Source organism: Aythya marila, assembly GCF_965140915.1.
Source record: "Aythya marila genome assembly, chromosome: Z".
Taxonomy (NCBI): domain Eukaryota; kingdom Metazoa; phylum Chordata; class Aves; order Anseriformes; family Anatidae; genus Aythya; species Aythya marila.
In genome coordinates, this window is record NC_139080.1 from 23339385 (window position 1) to 23354995 (window position 15611).

Consider the following 15611-nt stretch of genomic DNA (forward strand, 5'->3'; position numbering starts at 1 on the left):
TTGCTCTACTCGTGCATGTGTGCTAGTGCACAAGCAGTGGTGTTTGGGAAGCACAGGATAGAGAACAGGATATACATTGGGCTGGTGGGGAAGAAGGATGGTATCAGATGTTGTAGTCAGCATGGCAGAACTTTTCAGTGGATGTACTTTATGAAGACAGAGTGGAATGTGTTGGGATAACCCTTTGTCTATACTAAGTGGGGTTTCTTTCTTTAAATTTTGTAGAATTGAAGTGTTACATAATTTTTGAAAGAACAGATCACTCCACAAAGGAAAAAAAAAATAATCAAAGTACAGAGTTGAAAGTGTGTGCTGATTTAAGAGAAACATACTTTTACACAAGCAATTCAGGCTCATTAAAATTCATGGTAAGCCACGTCCAGACGTGACTGGAGATGGTCTGGGAGAGGCTGTGTGAATGGTGAAGGGGTTAGGGTCGAGGTTGGCTTTACTTGTTTCATTGGTGGCATATAGAGAACATGTATTTGTAGTGATAAATGTTTCAAGTCCCTTTTGTATCAAGATATTGATATTCCCTTAAACACCCTGTGCAGTTATATGAATGGAATAATCAGGTTGTCTGCTTTCAGTAAAAGCAGGGCAATTAGTTGTCTGAATGCTGAAGAGTTATTTCCTTCATTTCCACTATGACTGATCGGATTTTCCAGGATGGTGGAGGTAAAAAAAAATAAAAAAATAAAAAAATAAAATAAAGCTAGCACAGATCATGCTGATCCTGCACTCCTTGTTTTACATGTTTTCGACAGGGTGTTGGTGATGATTGAGGTGCTGACTATAGCTTGCATGTTACACAGTGTTGATGTGTGCTCTCAGTTCTACAAAGCTAAAATGAAATGTGTATGCCTGTCTTTGGAGTGGGGGGGTGGAAGTCTGTGACTTGTCATGTCATCCTTCCTGATGCTTGTCATTCTCCTTGATACACAGAGAAGAGATATTTAAGGCTTTTTGTTAAGTCATCTGAGTCACACATCTTGTGTTTGTACAGTCTATGCCTGCAGGAAGGAGGTGTTGTAGAAATAATTCAGTACCTCTGTCTGGTGGTCATCCTGAAGATCTTCCTGCCACTGTCTACTTTTTTTCTCTCATTTTTTAGTATCTGTAGATTTCACACAAATATTTATGGAAATGTCTTCATTACACTACCGAGAAGTTAAGAGACATTATTATCTGTGCTTCACAGATGGAGAACTGAAGCACAGGGGTTGAAGAACTAGATAATGTTGGGTCTTAGACCAAAGGCCCCTTAGCTGTAAGATTGTTTTTAGTATTTTGTTCTTCACCTAGAGTATTTTCTCTCACTTGAAATGCATAAATAACTAAAATCGTGTTCACCTCTCTTGCACTTGTAGACGTTTGGTTTGCATTTTTTCTGAAAAAATTCCTTCTTTAGAAGTATTAGAATTCACTATATATAATGAGATAGTTTGCCAATTGCACTACACTGGAGGTGCTGTTGGCTCCCTGGTGGGACAAGAGGCCTTGCAGACAATTTGTGATGGACAGGAGCATTGGGTGATCATCAACAGCATGCAGTTTGGTGAAGACAAATGCTGGGTTCGGTACCTGGGACGGAGCAGTGCAGGACATGGGCAAGTTTTGGGGACGAGTGGCTGGGGAGCAGCTCAGCAGAAAGGGCTGCGGGGGTGCTGGCTGACGGCAGGCTCAGCGTGAGCCAGCAGTGTGCCCTGGCAGCCAGGAGGGCAAGCCACATCTTGGGGTGCACTGAGCACTGCACAGCTGCTCAGACGTGGTGATTCTCCCGCTATGTTTAGTGTTGGTGCAGCCTCACCGATGACTGGACACAAGGGAACAGCACAAAGCTGTGACGGGGGCGGGGGGAGTCAGCCTGGACATGAGGAAAAGTTCCTTTACTGTGGGGGTGGTCAAACGCTGGGGCAGGCTTCCTGGAGAGGTGGCTGCTGCCCTGTGCCTGTCAGTGCCCAGAGGCATCTGGATAATGCCCTCAGACACGTGCTGTAACTTGTGGGTAGCCCTGAAGGGGTCAGGCAGTTGGACTTGGTGCTCTCTGAAGGTCCCCTCCGAATGAACTGTTCTGTTCAGATTTACGTGGCGGGATGCCTGCTGCAATGTAATTGCTAATTGTTATTTAGCCTGTTGAGTGGGAGAGCATTAAGGGTGGTGGGTAAAAAGATTTAGGGATGTTATCAACTTGTAGTCTTGTATGCTTACTGCTTGAAATACCAAGGGTAATGTTAATAGCAGTCCAAATTATATTCTTTAAGCATAATGTTTCCCCTTTTAACTTCCTACGTCCCCAAGTTCCAATTTGTCAGCTTGTGCTGCATGGGGTGCTCCATCTCGCACCATTCTGCTGACAGCAGATCTATCACACAGATCAGATGGAGCATGAAACAGATGATTGCAGGGAAATGCTGAAGAAACACAGCTTCTTTGTGTTTACATACTACAAAGCTCTGAAATCTTAGCACCTTATTTTTATTCAGTGTGATTTGAGTCAGGATTTTTTTTTTATATATATTTTTGAATCAGGAAGTAACTGGTGTGTTTAAAATACCTGAAATAAGCAGAGTACTTGCCAAAGTTGGGGAGGAGTGTTTAATTTCCTTGCTCTGACAGAGACCTGTAATTGATCTGTTGCCATCAGTCTGTGCTGGTTGGGTGATTAGTTTAGGACGTTCAGTGTGTAAGTATTAAAGCTGATGAAGTTTTCTGTCTCCCTGAAGACAGTGTTTACACTGATTAACTGCTTCTAATTTCAGTATCACTGGAGTCAATCTATTCAGACTTTGATTGACAGTCTTGAGTTTTTAGCTGTGCTGACTTCGATTAACCTCCCCTCCCCCAGTGCTTTAAAAATGAGAAAAGTTGCAGCTCATTACAACTTTCCCAAACATACCAGGATTTAATGCTGTCCAATGTGAATTGTGCTTGATTTTTTTCCCTAGTTCATTTAACTTTTGCACAGGGAGTCCCTTACATCTGCTGTTAAAGATGGTGAATAGGGAAGTGAGGTGGTGGCTGGTGGCAGAGCTGAATACATGGAAATGGCTCTGAATAAGGAGCAGTATTCCTCTTGCATGGGTACGTTGTCTGGGGTTCTCCAAACTAGGAGAACTGGTTTACTATAGTTTACTGGAATTATTCATTTTTAAACTTTAAAAACTTTTAAAGAACACAATTTTAAGTTTAAAGTTAAAAAACCCAACCTTGCATTAAAAAAAAAAAAATAATAAAATAATTTAAAAACAATTTGTGCAATTGAATTAATTTTTCTCACAAAGTATGGCTTAGTTGACTGTAGTTGTGATGTGGAATGTGTAGAAATAGATAAGTGCATGCTGTTTTAGAAGAATGATTGTATCCATCTTAAGGAATTATTTAGGAATTTTACCTTACTCTGTCGCTGTTGATTTTAAAAGATGCATGGCCAGATGTGTGAGGGCAGGAGAAAGGTATGTGTGTATAATGGTCTGAGTGCAATGAATCATGCTTCTTAAATGTATCATCCTTTCATGTGAAGGCCTGAGAACATGGGAAACTTTGTTACTGCTCTTGACCTACCATATGGAGAATGCATTTGCCTACAGATTTATACTAGTGCCACAAAAATAGATACTTACTGATTTGAAGAAATGGTGTGACCCTTTTTAGGATGCTGCTAAATGCTGGTTAAAAAAAAAAAAAAAAGGCAAAGCAGGATGGATTAATATCGGCTATGCAATACTGTATTTTTATTTTTTCCTCTAGCATTTGTGATCATGAAGTCAGGGTCCAAGTAGCATAGTACCCAGAGCAAATTGAAATTTTTATCGGATGTTTTGTTTCTCTTCCCTGCTGGACTTGCATTTCTGAACTGTAGTAATGCTTACTCTACTTGCCAAGATAGATAAATGTAAATTCAGTGATAACAATCGGAAATATCTCTTTCGTACTTCCTCATTAGTCTGCCTGTTTGCTAAAGTAGCTTGGAAGGAGAAACTAATTTCTGGGACAAGAACAAATAGGTAGCTTAGTTGATCCCATGCTTGGCTCACTCCACTACAGATAGAAAAATGTTGGATTAAAAATAGTGCTTTGCCAGATTGGAATTCTGATGTTTAATGCAAATGACTACAACGATACGTTTAAGTTTTAGTTAATATTGTGCATCTATTCAGAAACTTTCTGAAATGGGAAGAGATGCTGTGACCATTGCTTTTCCTAAATGTGTTTATGTTAAATACGCTATAATATACTAGAGTAGTGGGAGGTTAGTTTGAATTTGTATGTTACTTTACAACTTGTTAGAGCAGTAATGCTTACATGTGTTTATAAACAGTTCTAAGTAAACTCAGAAATTGGCAGATACACACTGCACACCCACAAAGCACTTCCTTTCAGTGATTTTTTTAAACTTATTTTTACTTTCTGCATCCCACAGTGAAAATCATGTGAAGTCATCAAAGGAAGGTAATAAACATCATAATCATCATCCACTAGAGGGAGCAAGATTTCAAATATTGTAATTAAGAATACTTATAAAAATATTTATTAGTACATTTACCACTAATACAAATGTAGTCTAAGGAATGAATAAACCAATAACATCTTGTACTTCAACTTCCTACATAAAATAAGCTGTAGAACCTTTTCTACTTTTTTTTTTTTTTATCCATCCTATTACTCTTGTTTGAAGTGTCTTTGTCTTCTTTTCTACCTTAAAAAAAAAAAAAAAAATCTAACCTTTAAGACACATAATGATGGGAAATCCACTGTATTCTGGTGGTTAAGGTAAAATAATTCAAACCTGTGCTTTCTCGCCTGACTCCCACAGTTTGAACCTCTACTTCTAATATGTGTGAGTGAGGGACAGGATAGAGCCCTCTATGCCTACATCCTGTGTATTCCCCAAAATCTCCTCATCCTGTGGATACATATACCAGATGACCAAGGTACTCCTATAGCCTTGGATAAAGTGAATAATTCAAGCTTTTCAAGCTGCATACTGTGGTTCAGCAGATGTCGTTCCTGTATTATTTTTGACAATACTCTAGCCTCCCAATCCTCATCTCTCATCTCCTTACTCCAGTGAGGGATTTTCCTGCTTGTGTATCTGTGGGATGTGTATTCTTTTAACTATACTGTCACACTAGGAGCTCTTATGTAGCTGTGTACCTGTGGGAACACCTAAATCCTTCTCATTGCCCCTGCCTGCTACATTTCTACCTTACATTATGTCCTTTTTTTTAGTGACTTCAAGTCTAGTAATAACAGAATGTCTGTTGTTCAAACAAGACCACTTTATCCAATGATAAACTGTCTTGTTCCTGTCATTATTTACCTCTTTGGTCTCATTGGCTTGGAAAAGTATTGCATTTTTTTCCAGATCACTGATAGCAGTATTGAACTGTATTAAGTGAAGAACATATCCCTATATGATCCACAGGAAACATTTAATGTGTAGTTACTTTTTGAAATCTCTCTATTGGTAAATGTTAGTGCTTCCTGTATCTTGCATAAATTTTTGCATTCTACTAATTAACTTATTAAAACATTATGTGGAAATAGGTAGAATGTTTTACAAATGTCTCAGTGAATTGTTAACTCAAGCATTTATTAATCAGGCTTGGAATCTCATTTTTAAAAAGATCTGTCTGGGCAGACTGGCTTATGTGTAAAACTGTGTTAAATGACACTAAGTATGCTGCCTTACCTGAATTCATTACTAATGGGAGCGAGTATCCTGTTTATTCTTTTAAAGGAGTGCTATGACATGATGGCTTAGTTTCAGTATTGTAGAATTTCTAGATATTCCAAGACTCTTTGAAAATAGCAATAATTTTGGCTGAGTGGCTCAGCCAGTTCCTTCATTACTCTTTTGGTAATAGTTATCTGACTAAAAAGGCACAGTTAAAACAAAGCCAACTTCTCCCAGCACATCTGCAGCCTTTGCTGTAATCTAATGTCCTTCCAAATTATTGATAGGAGAGGTGTTTATGTTACATTAAGCTGTGTTAGTGTATTCCTACGTTCTGAAGAATACAGAAAAGATGTGCTAAGGCAAGAATTACTTTTACCTTTTTTATGAACCTTTTATGAATTTACCTTCCTAATCCAGTGTGAGGCCTGTACTATTTTTTAGGATTTTGCTGGTTTTAGCATATTGAAAGAACGCTTTATTGTTTGTAATGTTACTTGTAAACTTCTTTCAATGTGTAACTTGTCATAAAGCTGATGAGATCTAAACAGTTTGCAATGCTTTTGAGCAATGATTGCAGAGTGCTTTTTGTGTTTTGAAAAACTCCAGTGTGTATTGACTTAATTATCAGAGCAAAGAAGCTAGGCTAGATAATTTCTGCATTGGATTATTATATGCAAAATATCAATTTAGTGTTGGTGTTGCATTTCGGTTTTAAAGATACACTGCCTGTCTTTCCAAATGTTTATGGTAGTGTTTAAAATCAGTAATTAGTACTGTATAATTAAAACGTTTCTGGATAATATTTCTATTGCTATTTATCACTGAAAGTAAATGTTGACATATTGAAATCTTTTTGCTTATGTATTGAATAGAAATTGTTCTCAGAAAAGATTCCTTTTGTAAGTTTGCTTTTGGAAATGTAATTTTCCTCAAAGCGAGGGTGGATTAGACAGCTTTTCTGACTTGTGTGACGTTTTTATCTTCAAGTGAATATAAAAGGGAAAGCTTAATGATCCTTATCACTTGCTTTGCTATGCGATACCTTATGTAATGTTTTGATAAATAAAAACCCATCAGCCAAGTTACATACATTACGAGTTGCCTACCATAAGTGATCAAGTTGCCTGAGCTGCTTTTTGTTTTGGGAGTGGCTGTATAGATGAAAACCAAGTGGTGTTAAGGATGTGTTTGCAGGTTCTCATGTTGTATTTTATATAGTTTTGGGACACCCACAGAATTAAATTATTTCATTTGATTATCAGTAGCATTCTGTTGCAGGGAAACATATCTTAACTGTCAGATACGCATTCAGAAGTGTGACATGGATCTGTGCTTAACAACTTTGTTTTTATGTATTTTGGAGCAGAGTTATGCAATTTATTTATTATTATTTTTTGTCTAGTTCTATATGACAGAGGTAAGTAACTAAATTGTGCTGACCTACTGGCTCTTGAGCCTGTATTTGTTGAGTTGCTGCAGAGATAAGCAGTATACTATCTGAATTTAGAGTGAGAGAGGCTCCAGTTGAACGGATAGGTGCTACCGAAGGAGTGATCCCGCTGACCCTGCCTGTCTGTCTCACCATTAACTCCCTTCTGAGCCTGGTTCTGGGCCTCACTGAGCTGAAACTGCTGGCTAAATGGGGAGAGGGGGTGGATCTGTAGACAGCAGCTGTGTAGTACCAGTTTGATTTGCTTGTGAAACCTCACTTTCCCTTGAGATGTTTGCTTTGAAATCTGGCATTTCTGTGGCATGGAAAGAAACTGCAGGCATCGCTGTGGAAGCAAAGTTGTTTATTCAGAGGCGTTATGAAGTCTTCACCCTCATGTTGTGCTCTTTAGGATAAGGCCTGTGTTTCCCTTTATGAAGCATATTCCTTCATGTAAGGTTGTTGTGGAACGATGCTGGACTTTTCACAACTACTCCCTTCATTTGCACGCCTTCAGCAAAGTCTCAGTTCAGCCTCATTATGCGTATGTCCACCCAGCACTTCAAAAAAATACATCTTTGCCTTTGAGCTGGTGTCTGAAACAGCCTAACTATTTAGCAGGACTGTTTGTGTCTGTGCATGGTAAGGTAAGATGAAATTAAGCTTGAATTCACAAGTCATGTAATTCTGGGAGCTATTGCTTGTTGTTGTATGTGCAGGGTCTGGAGGTGGAATTGTAAGGGTCTTGACCATCAGAAGCCACAGATTGAAATGACCTGTATCCTGGCCCCATAAGAGGACAAACGCTCACCTTGAATTACTTTCCTCCTTTCTGCACATGGAAAAATCCAACTTGTTGGATCACAAGACATACATTAGAGTAGCCAGGTCTATGTAATGGCTTCAGGTATAATAATCTGTGTGGTTATACCTAGAAGGAGTTGACTTATTTTGCCATCAGAATTTGTCTACTTGCAAGCAGTGATCATCCTTTTATTCAGTTGTGTCTTTGCCCACATTGTAATAAACTGGTACGGCTTTGTTTTTGGGGGAAAAAAAAAAAAAAAGCATATGTTTATATGGGATGCCTCTAATCATTATTGTTAATATGGTAGAAAGTTTCACAAAAAAATCATGAGTTGAATTAGTCTGTCCTTGCAGGGGAAACGATTTCTAGTATTTGGCCTAAGATAAAATGGGTTTTGAGCTACGCGATTACCACAGAGATGATGTGCTTGGCTGAATGTGACTTAGTTAAGGAAACTGAACTAACTTCCTTCAGCTGCCTCTTAGGAAGGCTGAGGAGGGGAAAGAGCTTGCAGGAGGATGGGGGAACTGAAACTTTTCCTGCATGATGGATGCAGATGACAGGCTTGGTTATTACTCTTTAGTCAGTGCTGTTCACAACGTCCAATAGGTAAAATTCCCTAGTTTAATGATTGTATGCATTTTTTTTTCCTCCCAAAATGCAAGCTTGCAAGTTACAGACAAAACCTTGGTTACAGAGCAGAGATGATGTGGTAGTGGAGTACATAGAGATGTTTCTCAGTGCTTATGCAGAGATGTGGCTGTTTTCCCTTCTTTTCATATGTAACTGATCTTTCTAAAAATGTCTTAATTTTAGAAGAGTTTTTGGACACTTGTGTTATGTTTGATCAGAGCTAGACTGACATTGTTTACAGTGGTGTGTCAGAAGTCACGTCTGCAGGAGATTTGTCCTAAGGCCTTTTAGGGTAATTGCTGTGTGAACACCTTATTAGATGTCTATCTAACCCATTTAAAGCATGTTCTTTTTTAACTCTTACTTCAACCCGTGCTTACCTTCCAACTACTATTTTTTTAATTGTATCACCATGCATTCTGAGTAGGGTAAAGATCGTATGGATGACTTATAAAACTATCCCAATAAGATGTTCATCTACATCCCCAAGATAAACACCTTTAGTCTGTTAGTTAGAGGACAAGTGCCTTCTTTGCAATGCATATTTCTAGGTGCTTTTCAAAACAATGGCTAACATTTGGATGCTCTGTTACTTTCCAAGCTGATATCCTCAGAGTTGTGTCATGTGAGCCTTTCCAGCTCATCCCTGCAGCAGTCTACATCACAAGGTCTTTCACCCAAGTGATAAAACATGTGGTGGTTTCATGCTGATTGGCAGCTGAACTCCACCACAAGCCCTCTCTCACTCCCTCTCTGCAAAAGGACATGGGGAGAAAAATGGATGAAAAAAGGCTCTAAGGTTGAGAGAAGGACAGGGAGATATATCACCAATTGCCACCACGGGCAAAACAGACTCAGCATAGAGAGATTCATTTATTGCCAACTACTAACAGACTAAATGGTCCATCCCCCAGGAGCAAACTGCTCCAGCACGGGTCCCCCACGGGTGGGCGGCAGCTCCCCCCAGACCCCCTGCTCCTGCGTGGGCTCCTCTCCACGGGCTGCAGCTCCGGCCCGGGGCCTGCTCCTGCGGGGGCTCTCCATGGGCCGCAGCCTCCTCCAGGCCACATCCACCTGCTCCACCGGGGGCTCCTCCACCCATGGGGGGGCTGCAGCGTGGAGATCTGCTCCATGTGGGACCCATGGGCTGCAGGGGGACAGCCTGCTCCACCAGGGGCCTCTCCCTGCACAGCCCGCAGGGGAACTGCTGCTGCCTGCCTGCAGCACCTCCTGCCCTCCTGCTGCACTCCCCTGGGGGCTGCAGGGCTGCTGCTCACTCTTCTCACTCCTCTCTCCCTGCTGCTGTAGCACAGCAGGTTTTTCCCTTTCTTCAATCTGGTTTCCCAGCAGCCCACCCAGTGTTGCTCATAGCTCAGCTCTGTCCCTTTTGCAGCTGTCTGGAGCTGGCTCTGCTCTGACACGGGGCAGCTGCTGGGCTCTGCTCACAGAGGCCACCCCACAGCACCCTGCTACCAAACCCTTGCCATGTAAGCCCGCTGCAGCTACTTTTCATTTTCACTGTGTTTTTCTGTGTTCCCCATGTGTTCACTCCCCCTATTGCAGACAACCCCCTGGTGAATTAGCTACAGCAGTCCATCACTGCTCGGGCAGAGTGCCGTGCCGCCAGCCACGCCGTGCGGCTGATGCCCCCGTGGGCTGCAGCCCCCAGCGCACCAGGACTCGGCAGGAGCCCTTCCGTGCACGCAGCGCGCCGCCGCAGCGCACCGCTCGCCGGGCTCGCCCCGTAAGCACCGGCGTGACCCAAATCCCTTCCCCGTCAGCCTTCGCAGGGCCGCGCCGCCGCACACGGGACGGGCGGATCCGGGGGCGGTGCGGGCCGGGGGGGGCCGGCAAGTTTCCGTCGGTGCCGGTCGCTGCCGCCTCCCGGTCGCGGCGGCCCCGCGGCGCTCAGTGTCAGTGCGAGCGGCGTCGCCTCGCTGCCCGCTGCCTGCCTGCCTCCCGGCGTATGGCGTGGGGCCGCCGGCGGCCGTGAGCGCCGGGCCATGGAGATGTCGGACCCCAACCTGTGGACGGTGCTCTCCAACTTCACCCTGCCGCACCTGCGGAGCGGCTCCCGCCTGCGCCGCACGCAGAGGTAAGGCGGCCGGCTGCCCTTCCGCGGCCCGGCCGGGTCTCTGCTCCTTTCTCTTTCGGAAGAGGTCCTTCGCCCCGCGCACCCCCCTCCCCTCCTCCTCCTCCTCCTCCCTTTTTATTTTTTTTTTTTTACAGACCTTCCGCTCGCTCTCAATTGTTTGACCTTTTATCCGGAGCGCGTACTTTATATGGACAGCTCAGGAGAGCCTACTTTGTTCGGTGCTCTTAAAGAGACAGGTTTGTCTCCCTCCGATGGGCCTTTGTAGGCGCGGGAACGGCCCTTTCTGTTTCCCTGTACCATTTTCCTCCGTGACAGAAGGGGGGAAAAAAGGTCTGGAAATAGCAAGCACTAGATACAAGGTAGGGTTGTGCCACTAATGGGCAGAAGAGCAGCAGTCCCCAGTGTCTTGGTCATTTTTTTGTGCTGCGCCATCCCCTCGCAGTAAAGCGTGTGCCTCTGCCACAAATAACAAAACTTTATAGAAGTTTATAACTTTGTTCGTCACCACCCTGTTTGCCATCTTGAGACCTACCGGTTGTATTGTTAAGCCCTGATACGCTCCTGTCTGTGAGACTGACTACCTTTGGTGTTACCGTACGTGTTAGTGTGTGGAAAAGTTAACACAAAGAAGGCAGGATAGAGGCCGAGCAGAGCCGTAGGCTCCTAAACCTTAAGAATTTGCGTAGTGGTGTTTTTCAAAAGGAAAAAATGACTGTAGAATGACAGGTTAAAATAATAAAATCAAGTGGCATGCTTCACATCAGTGCAAAGGTGTTCCTTCAGCGTACGTCAAACCTTTAAGTAACTAACTCGCTAGTTGCAACTGATGGCTTATTTTATTATTAATTATATCATTATTTATATATATATATATATCAGTAATTATATGGTTTTATTTTTTTTTTAAATGCTTAAATAGCATCTAAACAGTGTGTCCAAATATGCCTTAAGCATTTTTCTGCTGCAAATATGTCTGTGTTTAAAAAGGAGAATGTGCTGGGGCTTTTTCACATCTTTTTCACTCTTATTAAGTAGGTTTTCATCTATGTGAAAACCTAAAAATAGTTCTTTTAAAGTACGTGGCGCCAAGGCAGGCCAGGGAGAGAGACCGTGTTAGAACTCACAAGATGCATGAAATATGTGTGTATCGCTTCTTAATTTTCATTTATTTCAGTATTTGGATGCCTTCCTATTTCTCACATCCGTTTCATACTATGGAATTATAGAATAGAATCACAGAATCATTTGGATTTCTTGAAATATATGAAAGATTTTTTTAAAGTAGCTCTGTCCACTCTCTCAGTATTCTATATATATGATGTATATGCAGTTGCATTTTATGTATTACAGCAGTGTTCAGTATCTTGCACCCTCTCCTAGCAAAACCAGTATGCGACATCACTGTGAAACTGAGAGGCTAATAGTGTTGTTTCAAAGTTGCTTACTGTTAACAGGCCCAGAAAATGATTCCAGGCTGGTTCCCTCACGCTCATACCTTGAGGAGCTCAGCCTCTCCTCTGTGTCCATTCCCAGGGGAGGGAGGGCTGACTAGCCCAGCTATTACAGTTCTCTTCTTGAAGGCGGACGTGTCCCTTCCACCCCTCCACCCATAACTCATTGAGTGATGTAAGTGGTGTATACCAGGTGATAAAACTTTCAGAGGAAATAATATGGACACTACAGATTCTCCTAGTTCTGCTACAGAAATGGGCTTTGGTTAAATATGGTGCCAGCTGGATCTGTGTTTTCTGAGCTCCATCTCATCTGGACTGTCTTCAAAGGCGCACTGTCAGTCACGGACTGTGACTGTTAGATGAAAAGACTGGAAGGATAGCTGGTTACATGCCACAGGATTCTTCCTCTTCCTAGAAGACTGCTGGGTAGTGGTAACCACTCGTGTTCTGTATAGCTTTCCAGGCATTATAGAGGACCAAAGAATATGAACAGGCTTGAAGGAAGTCTGGTTCCTGTGATCTGCATCTGCTGGCTGTGTTTAAGTTGAAGTATTGAGCCTGATGATCCAAGATTTTTTTAAAATTATTTTTCCTAGTAGTAACACTGTCCATAAAACCACCATGGTTCTGCGTGAAAACTTGGAAATGGATGTTCACTGTCCTTTCCAGTGGGATCCATAGCTGGCTTTGGAACTCCTTGACGGTGTGACAGCTTTAATTTTGTTCTGGATGGGTGTTTTTCCCCCCCTCTCAGCTTTGTCCTTCCTGCAGGTTCAGTTACTTTTGCCAATACTACCGGGATTATCCTGGCCTGGTACAGACCGTATAGGTTCTATGTGCACTACCCTTTCTTTTTGTTTAGTATTAATGAGAATTGCCTCCAAATACTAATGATTTTGTTTCTTTCTTTGTGCAGATTTCTTTGATGGAGGAATTTATTTCACTTCGCTGAAATACTATTAAATAAAGAACCAAAATTTAGCCTATTCTCCTTTGGGTTGCAGCGTTAGGCATGGCAACAGGGTTATAACATGGACATAAGACTTAATTTGTGGTCTTGTTTGCTCACTAAAGTCTCTCATTAAGATTTTTTTTTTTATTCCTGCTTTTCTGCAGTAGACCTAACTGAATTCAGTTGCAGCAGCTCTTGCTAGAAGTGATACCTGAACAAGAAATATCCCAGCCTGACTTTCAAGTCATGGAGTGGGTTTTCAGGACTGGCAGGTAGAAAAATTCTCTTCAATTATAAATTGGAGGCATTTGGTATTCAAATGACTGAGCCTATAAATGACATGGATTACACCATGTCCTTTTACAGAGAAGAGGCATGTATACAACCACATTAACTTCCTTTTCTGTTGGCATAGGTGTAAGCCCTTCATTGTACTAATTTCGGGTTCCTGCCTAAAATGGCATCCAATCTGGATTGGAGAATGGAGAGGGAACATGAGAGTAAGATTGTCTACACGTCTATTTACAGAGACAGATACGTAGATCTACACACGGATGTGTGTACACAACACACGTACCTTTTCGTATTTTAAAATAAGTAAACTTCTGCTGCTGCATACTACCCTGCACAGTTAGCTCTCTCTTCTGTCACTTCTCTCATGTGTCCACAGCTTTTGTATTTTTTACAAAACAAGCAAGCAAATGATTATTTTGTATGTGTTTTTTCTCCCACCACTCTGCGGTAGTTGCACTGAAACAGCATTGTTACAATCACTCTTGCTTTGGGTCAGAGTGGTTATTTATCAAAGGCACAGAGTTGGGAATGGTTGCCCAGCTGTTTCTCAGCCAAAGTAGACTTTGGGATAATTTGTGTTGAAATTTCATGTTATTTGTGTATGGTCACTGAAGTGGTATTAAAGAGGCTTTCCTGATAGCGGATTAGCCAATCATCAAGTAGCCCTTCAAACATTCTAACAATTCGTAACCATTTCAGAAACATACAGGAAAAAAAAATATATCGAAACTCTTACTGAAAACTCTTTCTGAGAACAGAGTTGTCAAACTTTGTTGTAGTTTTACTAGTTTTGGGACAGTCTGTTTCCTGGAAGATACAGAGCAGGCGTTTTGAGCTTTTATGGGTTGGCAGTTTGAGTAGATAGTGATTAATTCACAATGTAAACACCTGCTATTGGTTATTGTATAGATTTTTTCTTTACATGGTATTATGTGTAAGTATCCTGTAAATTGATTGTTTATTCGATAGTAGGTGTTAAAAGGGGTCCTGTTGGTGACATAAAAAAATATATGTATTAAAAAAATTTATATTTATTATCATAAAAACAGCCACAGGAATTAAGTATCTTGTGCAGATGCCAGCTGAATCTGTCAGTGCTCCAACTTGAGTTATTCCTCTTTTGGTACATTACAGGACCATTGGTTACAACTTACAAAATATTGCTTTTTTTTATTGTATTTGTGTTACTTTAGTGTATGTTTGGGAGTGCAGTGATTAGAAGAGCTTTATCTCTTCCCTGCTCTCAGCCCTCTGAGTTTACCTTAAATCCTGCTTGCAGGAGAAGGAGATACAGGTGTTTATTGTCCTAATAGACATTGCATATATTTAGGAAGATGATCTTTATCCTAAATTTAGGGGGAATAAGAAATAAGTATGTGCAGGCTATCTGCTTTAAAACACATTGCCATCGAATACGTGTTGTTAAAAGGTAATCTGTTGGACTAATGATCCCACTGCTTCCTGTGCTAGATAGTGAAGTGTTAATGTAGCTTGGTAATTTTATTTCCTTTCATTCACAGTAGGGGTTGTGCATTAGGGGGGATAGTCTTATAGTCTCACTGTCAAAGTGAATGCACTTTTGTTTTTATTCTGGTTGGTTTACTTGGCCAATCTTTTTGTTCAAGCAATTAAATCTCTAGTTCTGCTTACAATTGAATATTGGCAACAATCAGTTTTCTTCAGTGAGCCATCATTGTTTCTTAGCTTCAGCTAGACTGGTGAAGATTCTTCTGGTCACAATCCTGTATTTTTTTTTTTTTTTTAAATTCTTAGAATTAAATCAAGATCTTCATGGTGTGACCAAAGGCTCTGACTGTAGAAAAGCTATGGAAAGCAACCATAAGACTTATAATAATAAAAAAAAAAAAAAAAAAAAAAAAAAAAAAAAGCTTAGAAAGTGCTTGAATATGCTGCAAGCCATAATTTTATTCATTTATTTATTAACCACAGTGGTTAGTGTCTGCTGTTACAGAGCAGGAGACAGTCTTTGTCCTTACCCAGAGAATCAAAAGGACAGTAGTCCAGACTTCCCTTCATTAGCTATGGCTGTTGGGATACATCACACAAAGCGGGCACGTTACACAGAGATTTAGTCCTCCCACTTTGTTTGAGCTTGTTTTACATCTGTTGTTGATGTCCTGCAGAGCCATTGAAGTTCTTCTTCTATTAGAAGTTGACTGATCCTTCTCAAATGTAATTTTTAAGCATTAACAGGTGCTCACTCGTGGTTGTTCATAGTTGCCTCTTCTGTGGCACCTTCTGT

The 15611-nt window shown here is 41.3% G+C and overlaps 1 protein-coding gene across 5 annotated transcripts in view; it reads left to right on the forward strand.

Moving 5' to 3' along the window:
* The window catches only part of MAST4 (microtubule associated serine/threonine kinase family member 4), a 300676-nt gene that overhangs the window by 184680 nt on the left and 100385 nt on the right, over positions 1–15611 (forward strand). Inside the window, exon 1 of one of the 5 annotated variants that reach the window (XM_082783234.1) lies at positions 10430–10648. The exons of 3 other annotated variants lie outside the window; for them this stretch is intronic. In XM_082783234.1, the coding sequence (XP_082639360.1) occupies positions 10557–10648 (92 nt within the window). In that variant the 5' untranslated portion in view covers positions 10430–10556. Of the gene's footprint in view, positions 1–10429; positions 10649–10787; positions 10885–15611 lie in introns of those variants that run through there. One more of the 5 variants, XM_082783236.1, reaches the window with a different exon arrangement.